Below are 19,510 nucleotides of genomic sequence, written 5' to 3'. Positions count from 1 at the left end.
CCATTCAATATTTTCCGATGATTTATTTTTCTTGGGTGCTTTTTGCTTCTCATCTTCAAAATTTGGGTGTGCTTTCAAGATCATTGCCTGCTCTTGCTGTTCATCTTGTTCTTTAAGTGTCCTCAGCAGTATCCAGGTATCGTATCGCAATTGCCGTCAAAAGGATGTCATGTTTTGCAAAGATAACATCCCTACTGATGATTATCTCTGCTTTTATTCTCTTTTGTGCATGTATTATCATATGTGTGCACATGAGCGTACGAATATATGTGATTAGCTCATGTGCACACATATATTCGTATGAATGCATGTGCTCGTGCACGTGCACACTTTTTTTTTGGGGGGTGAAATCCATATGTCATTATATTATTAAGGGCAGTCTCCCAAGAAAGGGACATGCAGCTACAACATCAGGCGATCTCATTATATGATGAGATAATCAAGGTTCCGCGCATGTAGGCAGTCAAAGAAGGTTTGGCATAGGGATGCTCGGAAGAAATGATACTTAGCCAGGGATGGATCCCTAAAGACCGTATGGTTTTGGTCCTTCCATAGAGTCCATAGTGCCTAATAACGAACCCAATGAAATAAAAGATCATACCCTTGCCTGATAGGATGAACCCCCCAAACAGAGAGAACAGCTTGCAAGCAAGCACTAGGAAAACGTGTCTGAAGACGCTGCTGTAGCAAAAACAAAGAAGTCATGAGAATCAGGGCAACGCCAAAATATATGAGGCATGATTCCCGCAAGGACGACAAGTAGTCAGGCGGTATGTTGGCGAGCCAAAATCTGTCCAAATGGAAGAACTCCCAAGCAAAATGCTATGAGAAACTCTGTTGACGAAGGGGGGAGTTTGCAAGCCCAAATTTGCTGGAACCCTTTCCTTCACCACCAAGAAGCACGTGTCATGGACCAGATGCGATCCACATGATCAAAAGCTCAAGGAGGGGGCAGCCAAACCTTTTACAACGATGCAACCGTGACATCAGCTAGGATCATTCGAGTGAAGAGCCCAGTCTTTGAGGCGGTCCATAATCTCAAGACGAGGGACTGCCTGAAAGTCGTGAAGCATCTGCGGCAATAAGTGCCATAGGGTTCTATAATGCTGTCCCAAGCCAAACTGATTAACTGCTGCAGGAAAAGATGACACCATACGAGCATCATCAAGCACATCACCTGCATATGCCGTAAAAAAACTAGCGAGTGACAAAAGGGCATTTCTTAATCTTTCCATCAATGTGACCCAGGACAAAATCCCATTGAGTAAGCTTCCAGTGACCAAATGCTGGAGTAGACAAATGCAAAAGCAAATGTCGCATCATGTACACTCATGGCTGATCACCTTGCATGAACTAAAGCATCATTTTCCCTGATGAGCTAGAACATGCATATGAAATTTAGAATATTCAATCCCCCATGCATCTTCGGTGAGCAAAGATGATCAACAGAAAGTAGACGAAGCACTTTACGTCGATGATATGACTGCCAAAAAAGTTACATATATACACATTCTATGTGTGTGTGTGTGTGTGTGTCTCTCTCTCTCTCTCTCTCTCTCACACACACACACACACACACACACACACTCTCTCTCTCTCTCTCTCTCTCTCTCTCACACACACACACACACACACACACACACGCACGCACGCACGCACGCATGCGCACACAATGATGACATTTTGATAGGTGCTTGAAATTCGTCACCATCTGTAAATTCCTATCATCTGCAATGAAAGGTCAGCTTTTTGGTGGCACAAATGGTAGAAATAGCACATCTATGCATTTGAGTGGGACTAAGTTCTACATGGTGATTAACGCTTAACGCTCATATTTTGCCATTGCAATATATGTCCTTATTAAAGATTGAGTTTATAGCATGGCTCAAAGCTAGAAAGAGATTTTTAGTGAGGCCAACTGCTTCACCTGAGCTCCAACATGATGAAAGGAGCAAGGAAAACTTTATGTCATGGAGCTATAATGGCAAGTGCTTGACTTTAAGACCAAGGACTATGGCATTGCCTTTGAGTTGGACTTTGGGTTATGACACTTTTAAAAGATTCTTACCAATAATGCTATTTACCAGGAGAACTTCGAGTCGTCATCATAAGTTGATTGGGAATGAAGGAATGGGAACAAGAGAAAGGACATTGACAAGGACAAGTTTAGTCATTATTTAGATGAAGTGATGAAGGGCATATAGCGAAAAAACCATGCTTCGATTCCCATGACCTTGAGTGCATCAAGAGGGATTGCCACATTGTCAACAGGGGACTTCTTGAAAAGAAGGCAGTTAGAGTAATCAAAGAAAGGTCAGATGGACACAAGGCTACCAGCCCACAAGATAACATCTTTCATGGAGGAAGCTTCAAAGTCGTGAGTCGAAGAAGCTAGCAACCATGATAGGAATGGAATTATTTCGTGGGCCCGCAATGGACCTTGTGTTTGCATGATGTTTAAGACATCTTGTTCATCATGAGGCCTTTATATATTGGAAGACCTATGACATTATAGTATATAGATCGCTAGGATAACAATAAAAGTACTGAATGAACCCTTCGTAGTAGCTAGGGTGTTGAGATCGTTCTATCCAACATCTTTGTGGATTTCTAGCCTAGTTTCACCAGGGTCTAGAATTCACAAACAATCACATTTGGAATGCATGCATGGAGAGAAGAATTCTAGGGGGAATGAGCACTCCATTACGGTTGGTTGTATGAAAGAGGGGAGATTGAATCTGGACACATTAAAATACAGCTAGAAGAATAGCCCTTTGAAGCCTCGGCAGGGTGGCATCATTTTCCATGTAAAACTCCAGGTTTGAAAATTAATCTTTGAAATGGGTATACTGGCCTAATAAACACAGTTTGCAAAGGTGGATGATATTTCGATGCATTATTGGCCTTGAGGCGTGGAAGATCATGATTGTTATCATTCAAATTGCTGTTACAATTAAGAGTACAAGGACCTGTAGTATTGGCTGTGGCAGTGGGTGAACTATTCCTGAATTCAACCTTGAATTTTATCTTGCTTGATAAAAGAAAAACAGTGGAAGGGTTATAAAGGTGAGCATGTAAGAGATGAGACACAGAGAACATAGGCTTGCAATGACTGGCAAAGGATGTGAAACTTGTACACTTTTCTAGTATTTATGCTCATGTGCGCTGCATGCTTTAAAAAAAAAACTTTACAGAACAAAGTTTGGGATGTGCTGGAGTCACTAGATGTTATGTGGCGCCAAACTGATGAATCAATGAAAACGTGGGTAATGGTATGCCCTGAAATTATGAGATGCAAAAGCTTAATTCATGTTAGCGATTTATGATCAAATGCAAACTGCTTGAATGTTCTGCTATAAACTTCCATGTGTTAGTTCATTTCTGATGTGGTTGCATAATGCGATGATCAATACATCTTTTCAATTGCAGGCATGTCAGCATCAGATCCCGGAAGGTTTGAAGCCCTATCACGTTCTTTAGACTTCCAGCATCAAGCTATGGCGCACAGCCTTGCACAGCATGCTGAAGAAAGGAGAACAGCACTTGAGAAGGAGTTGGCTGAGAAAAGTGTTGCTTAGAATATGCGGCATCGATGACATCTCTCCAACAGCCACACATTTCCGTGTACGTGGCTATAAGCATATAGGCATTTTTTTACAATAATAGAGATTCTTTAATTAAGGGATCCATCAAAAAACAAAGGTTCTTGTCTCCTCCCACAGTTCATTTGGCGGGATTGTAAACACTTCATCTAGCCCATTGAGTCATTGTACAATCCATCTTCATCTCATCTTGTGCCGGCCGAGCAATGTGATGTCTCTGCAGCTTCTTTTGCTCCATCAGGAGCAGCAATAATTGCTGTCTTTTGAAGTCAGCAAAATGTAGATTTTCCCGATTTGTATTGTTCACGAAGTGTACAAGTTGCATACGAGGTCAATTGCTTCTTAGATTGTTATACAGGTTCCATCTCCAAAATTGTAACAAGTTCTTCAAGCGTATATCAACTCTAGCAGTAATCAATATGGATTCTCTCTCTCTCTCTCTCTCTCTTTGTGGAACCTTGCTTAGGAGTATCAAACCTGTACTATCAATATTAATGTATGCTGTGTATACTATGCAAGATGGTATCTCTTTGAAATGAGAATCTTGCCATACTTTCAGATGTGGGCTCGTGGGAAACAAACACTCTCTTTGGTCTTCATTCAAGTTAATAAAATTTGAGGTGTGACAATACAACTTTGTTCAAAATGGCACTAAAAATGCTTTTAGATAGTCTCTACAATGATTGAGTTTGAAATTGTAATGGCTGCCCATTTTGGAGAGTCTTAAGCTTGAAAGGGCCATTGCAACTTCGAGGATGCCAGAAAAAAGGGTGCTTGGTTAGGCACGAAATTGGGAAATAAGTTGTCCAGCTCTCCTCATTTTAAGACTACAGCTCATAATTTTTGGCCATGGTAAAAGAGAGGCACTCCTAGGCCAATTATGTGGTGAAGGTTTGATCGCAAATTTGGTTAGCTAATAGGTTGGCTATGTGGTCTCGTGATAAGGAATTTTGTACAAAGATGATACTTTTGGAGATTGGCTTCTTAGTCTTGCGATAAGTAATTTTATATGAAGATGCTCTTTTGGGGTCACAATATATTTCTCCACGAAGCTTTAACTATGAAAGAATGAGTAGATCGGTAAGTAGAGAGACTCAGAGAGCAATCGTTAATGAAATACATGGATAGGTTTATATATTGTTAATTTAATCATACTTGGTAAAGGGTGTCCCAAGAAATTGCAACCTTTGCTTCCAAATGAGAGCAAGAAAAGGAATTACAAGCTATTTGCTACCATTATTGAGAATTATAAAGAGTAATGTTACTGAAGCGACTAACTAGTTCAAGAAAAGTGCTACTAATAAGGTTTAACTTGGAATGTTGACTAGGGTCCCTTGTGTAAATTACAAATCTAAAAGACTAGATCTAGAAACTAACATTAGTGAAATTCTTATTGTAAATTACAAATCTAAAAGACTAGATGTAGAAACTAACAATCAAAATCACTTCAAAATAAGTCTTGGAATGCTTTGGTGTTTCCCATTGATGTCCATATCAGAATAGCAACTATTGAGACCATCCTTGAGGCCTAATTGAATATATAGCATGTTCAAGATTTATCTCCATACCTTGTTTATATCCGTCGATTGCGATGCGACTACCAAATCGTCTACTCAAAACAATGGTAAGGGAACCACTTGTTCAAAAAATAATGACATGAAGGTTTACAGCATGGTTTCAAGTCTGGTAATGGTATCATTACATTCTTGCTTTCCTCTATTAAAATTTTGAGCTTGAGATGTTGCTTCAATTTCGTAGACATTATGGAAAACATTATGCTTAATCACGACCATATGTAATAGATGTAAAATAGAGGATCAAATTTCACTATAGGCAATCCAAATAGTGACAATTATTAAAATAGCATTCAATTCATCTTTGCCCATCCTCAATAAAGAGCATGGCAAAGAGTGCTCTTGCCTTTAGAAGTCTTGCTTGGTACAATGTGATGTTGATAGAACACAATATACAAGGGTAGTGCCAAGATCTTGGACAACAACATCAAACTAAAAGTTATAACATAGATGACAAGGACTTGCCTTCCAATCTACTCATTAATTACTGACACTTGTATATACATTATTTCAAGGAATGACATTCTATACAAGCATTATACATGTTGGCTCCAAATACTCTTGACAAGCAGCTCCAAATACTCTTGACAAGCATTCTATCACTTGCATATGTTGCTCTTAGTTTTAGTGCCTTTTTTGAGCATCATAGCTGCTTGCATTGTTAGACAAAAAAGGTCTTCTTTGGCCTATGTTTTAGTTTTTCTTTAGCAAGAAAGATGAGAATCAATAACTCTATTTGTTTGCATCAGAACAATTCTAGAGAAACGTAAATTCAAAGGTTAGTGGAATGACATATTGTACAAGCATGATAAATGCGAGAATAAGATAATGTTGACAAGCATTCCATCGTTATATTTCTTAATTAGTTTTTCTTCAACATCATGGATGCAAAATCAAGCACTTTTTTTTTGTGCACTATCCAATTAAAGTTCCAATGGCACCTCATTTTCCTTCAAATCGTCCAATCAAAACTTACTATTTGATCAAAATATATTCAAAAATAGGATAGAGATAGATTTACATACCATTGAATGTGTTTTCTATATCCTAGGTTTAAACTTCTATGATTGTGTAAACTATACATGTGAGATGCCATTCGAGCTATGTCTAGAGTAGGAGGACGTGGTCATAAAATTCAAAGTGATTGGCGATATACAAGGCTCTCAAACTATGCATAGTCTCAATGACAACAAAACTTCCATTCGTATGAGTGGACCATTCACCATTGTTCACTCAAAACATTCTTGCTTACAAGTCTCCCGCCTTGAAGAAAATCAAATTTCAATTCATTGTCATGGCAATCTTCAATAATTCAATCATGAAGTAATTTAGGGCATGAGAAGGGAGATATGAAGTTGAAGGCACTATAAGGTAAGTTTCAAGTTTATTAACATAATATGTATTGTTGTTCTATGTTCGCATTCTCATTCAGAATCTATGCCATTCAAACCTACCGACCTTCACAAAGAATCGGTCGATGTTGGTTTTGAAGTACAGGCCCTAGAAAGAGGGATTTGAAGGAAAACGGGGCTTAGCATGGCACTGCGTGCAGACTAGAGTTTGAGGCTATCAAATTGGAGGTGTTTTTATAGGCTGCATATCGACTCTGGGTTTTATGTTTGCGAGAGAACTATGTTGTCGATACCTTGAAGTTCGTTGTATTCTATTGATGAATTTCTATTCAATGAGTGTCTTGTGTGGGTGGAACTCCTCGGTGTGCTTGCATGGCCCTGGAAATCAACGAACTATGTGGCAAATGCTTTGGGGAGGGTGTTCGTGGTACATGCATATGCTTCGAAAGATTTTGGCCCAAAACCGGGCTTGGATCTTATGGGATCGGAGTAGGCCTTACCGGATTTTATGGCAGTTCTGAGGTGGTGATCACTAAGATGGTGGTCTACGGACCGTTTCCTGATGCTTGTTAAGCCTATGCTATAAAAACACTGCATTATGCAAGATCTTGTCCGAGGACAATCACTCGTGGTGAGAAGACGGAAGAAACTTTGGAAGGCAAAGGTCCGGGTTCTAATGACATGCATGGCAAAATAGGTACTATTAAGAAGACCATGCTAATTGATGCTAAAATAGATGTTGTCTAGACTATTGTATGGCTAGCGAGCACTAGGTGGAAGTTGTCTAGGGGGCAGGAGTCATGCATGGTGTGCGTGATGATGGAAGGGAGCGGGTGTTGCATTCTAGGAGTCACGAAGGGGACTGATCGAGTTTTGAGGCGAAAGCTGCTATTGTCAAGGGTGGTGCAACTAAAAATTCTTGGAAGATTGTTGGCCAGAAAGGGAAGGTATGTGCCGATGAAGTTGATAACGTGGTGGCTAGTGTTGATGGCCAGGGTGAAGTGGAAAGCGGTGCGCCAAGGCTCTCAAACTGGCACCATGGGGTTTTTCCCATGGAAGGTGATCCGTAAGTGGCTTCCATTGGGAGGGAGGATGAAAATGTGTTGAAGACCTGATGCATTGAGAGGGAGAATGAAAATTTGTTGAAGACTTGATGCATCTTGTCAAATCATAGAGGGCTCTTGCTCTCGATTACCACCCAGCCTCGGAGCCCCACCGTGAGCTCCTTCCATTGCCTTCCTTCCTTTTGTAAGCTCCCTCTAGAATCCACCCGTGAACCCATCACTTGCCAAAATGGCTTCTTCAATAGTGCCACATGTCCCACAAGGGATCTTACCATTCTAGCTCTCTCATGGGCTCCCCTTTACTCCTCTTCATTAATGCATAGGCCTAGGAATAAACCTAGACCCAAGCCCTCGAAGCCCCATTGATTGCAAGTGCTGTCAAGCCCTCTTGGTCTCCCGCTTCATCATAACCAAGCCTCAGGCTTCCGTGATTATGGTTGATGTAACATTCCCTTCCCCTTAATGATGGTTATTATGGCTAATGTAACTTCTACGGTGGTGGTTTGCGTAACTTCGTACTCTATCCTCATCTCTTCTTATGCTACCTTCAGCTAACTTAAGCATTTGATTCATATCCTCAAGAAAGTCTTTGGCCGCTTGAACCTTCTCTTTTTCGAGTCCCATTGCAATTGGGGCTCTAGGTTGAAATCCATATGTCATCATGAATGGATTAACACCTGTAGCTGAATGTTTGGCACTGTTATATGCAAATTCTAATATGGGCAAATATTGTTCCCAATTAGTTTGCTGTCCATAATTACCCACACAGAGTTGTGCCCCCTGTATGTCCTAGGTAATCCCACAATAAAATCCATGGAGATGCTTCACATTTGCCAGATGGAATCTCCAATGGGTATAGGAGACCTCCTACCTTAAGGTGTTCAACCTTATTGACCTAACATTTTTGGCACTTCAATTCATAGTCTTGGATGTCCTTACCTATTCCAAGCCAAAAGAATTGCCTTTTCAGAAGCACATACATCTTCTGAATTCCCGGGTGTCTAGCGCTCGGACTATCATGACACTCAAAAAGGATTTGGAGCCTAATGTCATTATTGTTAGGGTACCCTTAAAATAGTGCCTCCACTTCTTCACGACATAGACTATAGCATACAATTCCTTCTCATGTGCCAAGTAATTTTGTTGGGCACGGTCTAACTTCTTGCTTTCGAAAGCCACTAGTCGACCCTATTGTAAAAGTACCGCCCCAACAACAAAATCACTGGCATCTGTCTCAATCATTATAGCTACTTTTAATTTTTCAAAACTCCTCTTTTGAGGTTCATTCCATATGAAGGTGCTTCCCTTCCCCTTAAGCTAGTCCGACATCAGAACAACAATATTAGCATAATCTTAGATGAATCTCCAATAGAATCTAGATAAACCCAAGAATATATGTAATTCTTCTAGATTTGTAGGATGTGGCCATTCCAACATGGCCCTTACTATTTTAGGATCCATATGAATCTCTTCTTGGGGTATTATATGTCCCAAGTACTTTACTTCTTTTGCAAAGAGTTCACATTTGGATTCTTTAGCAAAAGTGAGTTATCTCTAAGCAGCTGGAATACTTTTTGCAAATGTTCCAAATGCTTTTGTCTGGTTTTACTATAAATAAGGATATCATCTAAAAATACTATAGAAAATTTTCCTAAATATGGCCTTAAGACACTATTCATAAGTGTCATGAAAGTTGCTGGAGCATTTGTTAACCGAAATGGCATTACTTTAAATTGATAATGCCCATACCCAGTATGAAATGATGTCTTAGGGACATCCTCTTCTCTAATTCGTACTTGGTGATATCCTGACCTTAAATCAATTTTAGTAAAATAAAATTTCCCTTGCAATTTATTAAAGAGCTCATCAATGCAAGGCATAGGATACTTATTTTTTATGGTGATTTTAATTTAATGCTCGGTAATCTATGCATAAATGCATAGTACCATCGTTTTTCTTTACCAGTAAAACTGGTGTAGACCAAGGTGAGCTACGTGGTTGAATTTAGCCTTTCCTAAGGTATTCAGTTAATTGTCTCTCGACCTCAAGTTCTTCTGTTTGACTAAGCCTATATGGAGGTTTACAAATAGGCTAGATCCAGAAATTAAATCTATTTTATGATCTACTTCTCTCTCAGGGGGTAAACCATAAGGAAAATTAGTTAGAAAAACATCTTTACATTCAACCATTAAATCATTAAAAGAAGAATTATACTTTTAAACATTATCCAAGACAAGATTACTTCTTTCCGATGCAGAAGACATAAAATCACCAATAAAAGTAAGTTTGCAAAAGTATGCCTTGCATTCTTGTTGGTGTAGCAGTTGTTCTAATTCCATTAAGCAAATAAGAGGAGAGTCGAGCACATCATGTTCTCCTTGAATTTGGAAGACTCTACCATCTTTGTCAAACATAATGGAGTTATTTAGATAACTCTTCTGTAAAGCTATGTCCAAGACTGTATAACCATTCTCTACCAAGAATAACATCTGTTTGATCGAGATGCATAATCTGGAAATCCAAGGCATCCAGATAACCTTGGAATTCCACCTCTGCACCATGAATCATGGTGTCCCAAACCTTTTTATCATTGCCCTTTGCTAAAGAAACCACATATTTATGGGGCTCTCTGGCAACTTCAATTTCTTAACTAGCAAGTAGTTTAAGAAATTATGTGCTACGCTATCCTTGACCATAATTCTTACCCTTTGCCCCTTTATTTTTCCATGCATCCTCATTAAATCATGAGGACCAAAGGTGGCCTGCCACATTGCCGATGATAGACAACACATGTGCATGCTATCCTCATGATAGAACTTTACCTTAGTGTACTCTTTAATACCATTAAGCGGCCACACCTGTAGCACGTGTACTTGTTTTTGTGGAGGTCTATTTGGGGCTTTAGCTCCCGCCTGTTTGTTGTTCGAAGTAGCATGGTCTTTGCCCAAACATTTGAAGCAAAGATTTTTTGGCTTGGCCCGTTCATGATGCTCTTTCTTCAAGAGAGGATATTTTTGTGTTTGAGGCTTCTTAGGTGGTGCCTGAGAAGCCGCCTTCTTAAAATGCCCCTTCCTTTTTAAATTGGGAAATTTGTTGAACTTAGGAACAAAACTTGTTTGTTCCAAAGTTCTAGCTTTGAATTTTCTTGTTGTATCATCGTATCTTTGGGCATACTTAATTGCTTCTTCAAAGGTTTTGGGAGAATTTCTTCTCACCTCAACCTTGTGTCTTCACACCTCTCACAAAACCCCTTATCTTTTGGAATTCATCAATTCCTTTTAGCTTAAGGACAGCCTCCGTATAGTACTAGACTAAAGTGTTCTTACCCATAGTACAATTGTCCCAAGCCTCCCAAGCTCTTTCTAACTCATTTTTAGATAAAAATTCTTTTAAGAAGGTTTGTTCAAATTCAGCCCAATACCTAGGAATTCTATCATTTTCCTTGAGGCTACCATTTATAGGCCTTATTTCAAGGAAAAGACTCACTTCCACGACTTGATTTTCAGAAGGGGTATTCTTGAGTCAATGGAAGTCTTGCCATTTAGTGGTTTCTTTAAGTGAGAGGTGGACCTCTCAACTTGGCTAGGAGGAGTCGGTGATTATGCCATGGGAGTTGCCAATTAAGAATTAGATAGCTTGGTTATGGCTTCAGTTAGGGACTTCAATGTATCATTAATAGTTCCTAACTGCGTTTCTATGTTTTGCATTCGAGTTTCAAGTTTAATGATTTCCAAATATGGAATTCCATAATCATCGTAGTCTATGTCCTCCATTTCCACATTATCCTCTTGAGTTTCATTATGCGCTTCCTCATGTATTTCCTCTTGCACTATAGCTTTTCCTTTTCTAGCCCTTTCTTCGTTGTCCCTAATCATTTCATCTCTTTCTAGACTCGTCATCTTAAAAATGAGAATTTTCCTGATTTTATAAAGCAAAAGCTTTATTCAGAGAAAAATATGATTGCCACTTCCCTGGGATTTATTTGATGGCCTTGGATTTCTCTTCTCACTTTCTTGATTCATGATCTTCAGTTTCAATCCCGCTCTTTTTTCTTTCTTCTATCTTGAACTCCTCACTTTGATCTTGATCTTTGATCTTTTCTTTGAATTTGGCAAGGCTAAGGAGTTTTGGAGCTTATGGGTAATGAACTTTGAGAGAGAGAGAGGGGGTGCAAAGAACCTTAGAACAAAGGGGCTTTAAATTTTAGAGAGAGGGAAAGAGGAGTATTAAAGAAATGATGAGGTGGCTTTTCCCAAGGTCTAAGGACCCTTTGATGATGTGGCAACCGTAGTGATTTATTTCTTTGCTCTGATACCCATGTTAAATCATAAAGGGCTCTTGCTCTCAATCACCACCCAACCTCGGATCCCCACTGTGAGCTCCTTCCATTGCCTTCCTTCGTTTTATGAGCTCCCTCTAGAATCCACCCTTGAACCCAGTACTTGCCAAAATGGCTTTTGCATTAGTGCCACATGTGCCATGAGGGACCTTACCATTCTAGCCCTCTCATGGGCTCCCCTTTACTCCTCTTCATTAATGCATAGGCCTAGGAATAAACCTAGACCCAAGCCCTCTAAGCCCCATTAATTGCAATTGCTGTTAAGCCCTTTAGGTCTCTCGCCTCATCATGATGAAGCCTCAGGATTCTATGATTATGGCTGACGTAACACATCTGTTATGGGCTTGTTCAATGACCAAAAGGGTTTGGGGTGTGGTGGTGGGGGAAACTAGATGGGTTGGATTGATACATAAGTTCGCAGTGTTGATGGATTGGAGGCTGGTGATCTTGCTCGGTGCTTGTTGGTACAATATTTGAGCTGCAATGTTGCTGTCAATTTGAGGGATGCGAAATGAGATTGTGTTTAATCATGGCATGGGGTTGGGGTTATTATATCAATAATTTGGTTTCAAAGTGGTACTTTATTAAAAAAAGAAACATTATTTGACCTATCATATATTAATAATGGAAATAAGGGAGCCTAGTAATCAAGGTGAGCCCATGGCACAATGGTACCTATATTGGCACAAGGAGCCCTTCTTTCCATAGGTAGTTTTTCTATAAGATTGATTGCAAGACAAAAGCACACAATCCTCCTTAGAGATCTTTAGTTTTAAATAACTAGGAATACGTCTACTAGATGAAACATGATGGTATAGAGGTGTAGCAATTATCTGAGATTGGGGACCTTTTTGAAGATGCACATGCCACCCTAGTGGAGGCCATTGGGTCAAAGAATGATTAGGTGTAGCCAATCATGAACTATTTTCATGTGCATTGCACAATGGGCACTATTGGGTGGGATTACAAAATTGACAATAGGCTCATGATGATGTGCAATATTCCACAAACTTGCTAGTTTTCTCTAGTGCGGTGTGATGATTCTCACATTGGAGGGTCCCTATTTTCAACCTGCCTTGACTATTTTAGTCACTATCTCTCCGTAGAAAACTACTTAATTGCATATTACTATTATTGTCGTAAGATCAAATGTTCCACAAGGAGGTTGTGGTTATTATTCTAGAACCGCCATGCTAGTTCTTGAAGGCACATGTGGCACTATATAAGTGTGCTACTTGAAGGGATTCTTGGTGACATTGCATATGCTTAAACCAATCACATCAACCATTGTGATGGATGGAATTATCCCCTTGGCCCACATCCAGCTACTACAATGCTGGGTCATCGAGCTGGTCGACATGTGCCACCATGCCAATAGTCACCACCTACTATGATAGACCTACATCAACCACCATGATGGGTCCCTAGTGGCTCGTGTCAGCTCTATGATGATGGCCATATCAACCACTACAAGTGGTGGCTACTACCATTGTGTGGCGTATGTTGACCAGCCTCACAGCCCAAGTCAACCACTATGATGGTCCTATTGCAAGATATCTATTTTCATGTAGGCCGTGATGGCACATGTTGACTAACTTAGACCCTAAGTCAACCATCATGGTGCCTATTGAACGATATATTTTCCAATGTCATTGTAGTGGCTCCTGGTGGAGTACTTCTCCCATCAAAGTGATAAATTGACAACGTCATTTGCATGTGCATAGGCCATAAAAATCATCAATTTCTCACTAGCCCAAAAATCTTTATAATCTATACTAAATGACAAGTTTGTGAGTTGATAGCTTTGGGGGTTCTCTCCCTCTCTCTCTCTCTCTCTCTCTCTCTCTCTCTCTCTCTTAAGGTGGGTTAGGGAGACAATATTGGATATATTAGATGGTATGATTCGATAATTGCTGGAGGACCTGGGACTAGTAGGTTTTGGGTTGCAAATATGCAAAGACATCCATGATAATATGAAAGAAAAAGTAGAAAGGAGTAAACCCAAGAGTCCCAAGGCGGTGCATAATCCGATGCTCAAGGAGCTGTGAAAATTGGCAAGATTAGGCACTATTAAAGCAACTTCAAGGATTCACAATCTCCTTTTCAAAGGAAATAGCTAAGGCAGTGCTGAACAACTCAACAATGCACATGAATAGGGCATGCCAAAAATATCATCTCAATCCATGAATATTAGATTTCATGTATTGGGCATAAGCCCCTTCATGCCCATCCTATTTTGTCAATGGACTTCTTCAACGCGGTGACCTAAAATTTTCCAAGGACCATGACATCCAACACCTCCCACTTCATCCTATTATTCTCAATTTTCATAGTTGGTGTAGGTGCATCATGGAGTCCTCCCTTTTTGCCACTGAAACTAAGATCCTTGAACTATCTAAGCCCAATGACCTCCAGATGTGGGATTGCACTCCACATGTATGGCCGAAGGCCTCAGGTGGCTATGAGAACCCAGCAATATCTTTGGCCAAGGGTGTTACCCAATAACACCCATCTGGCTTTCTTGTCCTTTATGATAAAAATTTGGAAGCCATGCAGCACATGCTCAAACACAGCTTTAGCCATTTTGAAACCGAGCGCATTCCCTATCCCAAACAACTTAGTGAAGAAGAGGTCAATATAACTATGGCAATTTTCAACTCCATTGCCCATCTTGATACCTCCCACTTGCCACACACATCCATGAATATTAACTTGGTAGAACCCTTTCTTAAAGAAGCCTCCAACTGAAGGGGATGATCAGATCAAAGACATACTCTTGATGACCCTGAGTGGTACTGAGTTTTGCATAAGTCCAATTTTTTATCTGAAGACTATTGATCTCATGGAAGTTAGAGCCCTGACCACTTTTATCAAAAAGGCCTTTCAGAAGAGGTAGGCATCCAATAAGCTAGAGACCAAAGGAGGGTACGCGGACCCCAATCCACAAGTTGTGCCCATCAATGATGCAAATGTAGGTCTAAAGCCAGCTTGGTAGACCCCTTTCTTAAAGAAGCCCCAATATTGGAGCATGTATTGTAATGCATGTTGGGCCCACCGTATTCATCCCATTTATATGCCTCTATGTCCTCGTTTTGGAATTGGAAGAGCGATTCTAATGTCATGTATAATTCTTTGTACTTTGACTTTACAAAAGTCACCAATGCGTATGGTCTCACCTTTTAGATGCAACAATACATTGATATGTATGCAAAAGTCCTAGATCCTTCAGTCATGGCCTTCATCCACTTTTTTCGGTTGTTGTTGGTCATTTTGCTCCGGGATATTCCCAAAATATTTTTGATAGTGGAAGAGCGGCACTTAAATGAGATATTTTTCGATCCAGTTGAGGGCCCCTCCTACAAGTAGGTCATCCAGATGTACCTCTGCATGCACAACCTCCATTCTCATTACATCTGCACATTTGAGGACATGCATGACACCAATTTTTGGCGGCCCCATTTTTCCTTTTTCCAAATCTCTCAGTGGCTCTTTGATCAACACTCCATGCTCTAAACAATACAAACTTTAGGATTGCTCCGCACATCTTGACCCACGGATGGGGATCCACTATAGGAAGGGGGGCATGTTAACTGCATGTGTAGACGCAGTCACATTGGTTAACAAAGGTGCCACTTTTGGGTTTCTCTTAAATTGAACATGTAATTTTGAGACAGCTACCTAGGTTTAGGGTTTGGGGATGCATTATATCATGTTTTTCCACCAAGTTTCATACAAAGGGGCAAGGTTTTCTTAAACCAAACATACAATTTCGTGCAATTTTGAAACAGTTGCTCGAGTCTAGCTGCACAAGTCAAGATAACACAAGTACCATTTATGACACTTGCTCAGGACCAGCAGCTTGGGAGCTTTGGCCTACTATGAGAAGGTACCACCATGATTACCTTGATTGATTAACAAAGTGCCATTTACAAAGCATGCGAAAGCAACAACGAAAGTGGAGCCGCAAGAAGCCAAGACAAAGAAAGAGAGTAGCACCATGTCTTGGATCCATAGGGGCCCAAGCAATTTATAAAGAGAGATAATAGAGGGAGTGGAAGGATGAAAAGGGTTGGCCCTCCCTTCAAAAGGTGCTATCAATTTAAAACACTAAAAAGTATAAAAAACAAGCTTCAAATGCTCCAAAATGACTTTCCAACAGAAAATGACAGCTTTCCTAAATTTTTCGTCCACAACTCTCACTTCTTTACCCTTTACTCTCCTACAAGTCCACTAAAAAAGCTCCAAGTTAAGCTTGAAGCCTTGTGCAATGGGTAGATAATGAAGGAAGACGAGTGCAATGCAAAAGCATACCTTTTATCCCCGAAAGCGGTGCCAAAAATGTGTGCATCTCGAGAGTGACTCACGTGTCGTGGGGATGTTGAAGAGATATAGCACTTGTGTTAACCATATTAGAGCACTTGGGACAAACCTAACATTAGGAGGTGTCCTAACTGGTTCCCAAATAGCACTTGTGTTAGCCTTGCACCTCCAAGGCTTAAGCGATTTGGGGCTCAAAATCCCTGAGCACCCTCATGCCTTAAGTCATTTGGGGTTCGAAGCCCTTGTACGAGGCTCAAAACTTGGAGTGGCGAGGCTTAACTTCTGCAAGACACTTAACAGCAGCAGCTTGCACTTGGAACATATAACTTGTGCACGTTGCTTGCACTCTTTTTCCTCGAGGTATTTGGGGATCAAACTCTCTGAGCTTGTCCTGTACTCTTTCCATGGCTATTTTCGTTAAAGTGGGTAAGAATGTGCATGTTGCTTGCAATCGTTGGCCTTGGGGTGTTAGCTGAAACCTACAATCTGTGCACATTGCCTAGAAGCTTTGGCCTTGGGATATTTGGGGATCAAACTCCTTGAGTTTGTGCTGTACTCCTTCCATGTGCGCGTTGCCTGTGCAATCATTCGCCTTGGGGTATTTTGGAATCCAACTCCCTAAGCTTGTCCGTAGAAGTAGATCATGAAGCCTAATCACCTCTAATTCACTGATTACCCTACATTTAGTGATTGTACTTTGTGGATGTTGACATCCACATATTAAAGTGCCAAGAGTATTAGGCTATTATCCTTAGCCATTTTAGTGTAGAGGCAGTGATCAATCTCACTTCTTCTAAAACCCTAGGATCGAATGAAAGCATCAAACTTCTATACCATTCTGTAGGTGCTTGCTTAAGGCCATAGAGACTCTTTTTCAACTTGCAAACCAAATTCTCTTTGCCCTTTTCTTAAAGCCTGGTGGCTATACCACGTAAATTTCCTCATGCAAATCCCCATGCAAGAAAGCTACCTTGACATCCAATCCTCTGCTGCCACAAGTCCAAGTACACATCTAAGTGTGGTCATATTCACAACCAGAGAGAAGATCTCATCAAAGTCCACACCCTTGGGCTCGTGGCTTCTGAGCTAGATGCGCATAAGAGGGGTGCACAGCTCCTCCTCCTACTCCTCCTCTCCCACCATGGGGACTTGGTCGAGCTCCATAGCGAAAAGATGGCGGTCCACATTCTTCAACAAGATTAGCAACTAGCGCAAGGAAGCGCAGCTCGTCCGATATATTCAGATTATTTGGTAGTTGGGGAGAAGCACATGCACCGAAGTCACGAGAGGATTCAGACAAGAAATATGGCTCATACAGGTGGTGAGGTAAGTCGAAAGAGGCATCTAGTGGGTTGATGGGAGAGGCACGGGTGTACAGATATAGCATCACTCCTCTGTCGCTATCTCCATCATCCTCTGTCTCCATTGGTTCTTACCCGCAACTCCTATTTGTTATCTTTTCCTATTTCAATATAGATGGGGGAGGAGATTGCACCTTGGGATTCCTTGGAGAGGTGGGAGGAGTCAGCACCTACTGCTCAAGCTCGCTCTTTGAGGATGAGGCAATGGTGGTAATAGGAGGTTCCTAAGGAAATGTCTATAACATCTACCAATACAGGCAAAGTGTTGTCGATCGAGTCTTCCTTAGAAAACTTGGGGTAGGAGTAGGTGATGGCCCCGCTCCTGCTTGGGATCCTGTCACTTCTAATTTTGACTCCTCAACCATCAAGCTAGGTCTTGTTGTCTTGCTAGATCCACCCAATTCTATCAAACATGCCTCTTTTCGAGCCTTTGTTGAGCATGTACCTGACCCACTTGCCACTCTAGTGATCATGAGTTGAGTCGTTGGTCCTTCCCACCTTGGAGTCCCTGGCCATCTAACTTCCCTACACTCTAGTCTATGCCAGATGTAGCAGAAGCACTATGACGCTACTATTCACATAAAAACATAGAAGGCATTGATCTTCCAAAAGTCTTGCTACTAGCATATACCGGAAAGGCAACAAGAACAATTGGTGGAAGCAAAATACATGAAACTCTTCATTTGCCTTTATCAATGACAGGGACACAATGTTAAATACTTTTTTGGAGGTATTCAGCAGGATCCAAACAGGGACACAAAGTGATGATATCAACAAACTAAATATAACACACTTAAAGAACCCAAAATTAAAAAATAGTGTCCCGCACTTATTCTTTACAAACTTCGCAAAAAACAAACACAACGAGGACATGTTCGAAAGCCTACCCGATCATCCACACATACTCCCAGCAAACTCATACCAAACAAAGGACATGCAATAGAACAATAAACATCTCTAATGGCCCCAGGAAAACATCCGGACTATATGGTGAGCTATGCCTTAAACTTGGGATGATCATTGAAATATGCTTGGGAAACCTTAATATCAACGATGGCATTGTTAACGGTGCAGATGGCATCTTCAGAGATTCTGATACTAGGAAGAAGCCATTCCTTGTGTGGATAGAATTCAACAACAAAAACACAGGTGCACAAACTCACTACAAAAACAAACACTTATACAACAAACCAATATCGTGGACATCAATGTTACAGATCACTCGTGAATTCCAAGTCAAAAACAACCATTTAAACACAATCACAAGAAAACAATTCTTGATTCAACCGACGACTGGTAGAACAATCCATTGCTCACATGGACTAACCATGGAAACACTTGCATTTGACCTTGTAGGGATTATGACACATGGCTTGTCTACACTGCATTCTTGAGATTCTGTGATCTAGCCAATCTTTACTTTCTTTCCAAATTAGAAAAATAAATAAATAAAAATAGACCCACTAGTCTTGCAAGAACTTTTAAAATACGAGCAGATTCCAGTTGGGCATCCAAACAAATGGACTTCAGCAAGAAAAAAACATTGACAAAATATTGCAAAGCCTAAACAGACGATCATCACAATTTCACAAGGACGATATAAACAACTCAAAAAGCATCCTCTATGCAACCATCTTATGCTTGCAAGAAACACACACCCAAACAAATCCAACAATGTAGTTGCCATTTTTCAACAGCATCATAACATCAACAACATATTTCCAAAAGGAGCTAACTCTGCTACAACAAACAAGCTCATTTGAACAAAGTTTTGAATGTTTGCTTTTAATTTTCCAGACAAAACCAAATAAAAAAGTAGTAGTTATTAACACATACAAATCTTCCAAAACAAAGACACAAGTACTGACACAAAGTATCGAGACAATGCTAAGTACAAT

General features: G+C 40.5%; 1 protein-coding gene across 1 annotated transcript in view; it reads left to right on the top strand.

Moving 5' to 3' along the window:
* The window catches only part of LOC147902889 (importin beta-like SAD2), a 58,635-nt gene extending 54,458 nt beyond the window's left edge, over positions 1 to 4,177 (top strand). The window contains exon 22 of the mRNA XM_087374009.1: positions 3,430 to 4,177. Coding sequence (XP_087230135.1) covers positions 3,430 to 3,578 — 149 coding nt within the window. The 3' untranslated portion in view covers positions 3,579 to 4,177. The remainder of the gene's footprint in view (positions 1 to 3,429) is intronic.
* The last annotated feature ends 15,333 nt before the right edge of the window (positions 4,178 to 19,510 follow it).

Source organism: Dipteris shenzhenensis, chromosome 4 (assembly GCF_047967505.1).
Source record: "Dipteris shenzhenensis isolate YYH24624 ecotype China chromosome 4, Dip_SZ_1.0, whole genome shotgun sequence".
Lineage (NCBI taxonomy): Eukaryota > Viridiplantae > Streptophyta > Polypodiopsida > Gleicheniales > Dipteridaceae > Dipteris > Dipteris shenzhenensis.
The sequence above is the reverse complement of the archived record's forward strand: the minus strand, read 5'-3'. Positions and strand labels throughout refer to the sequence as shown.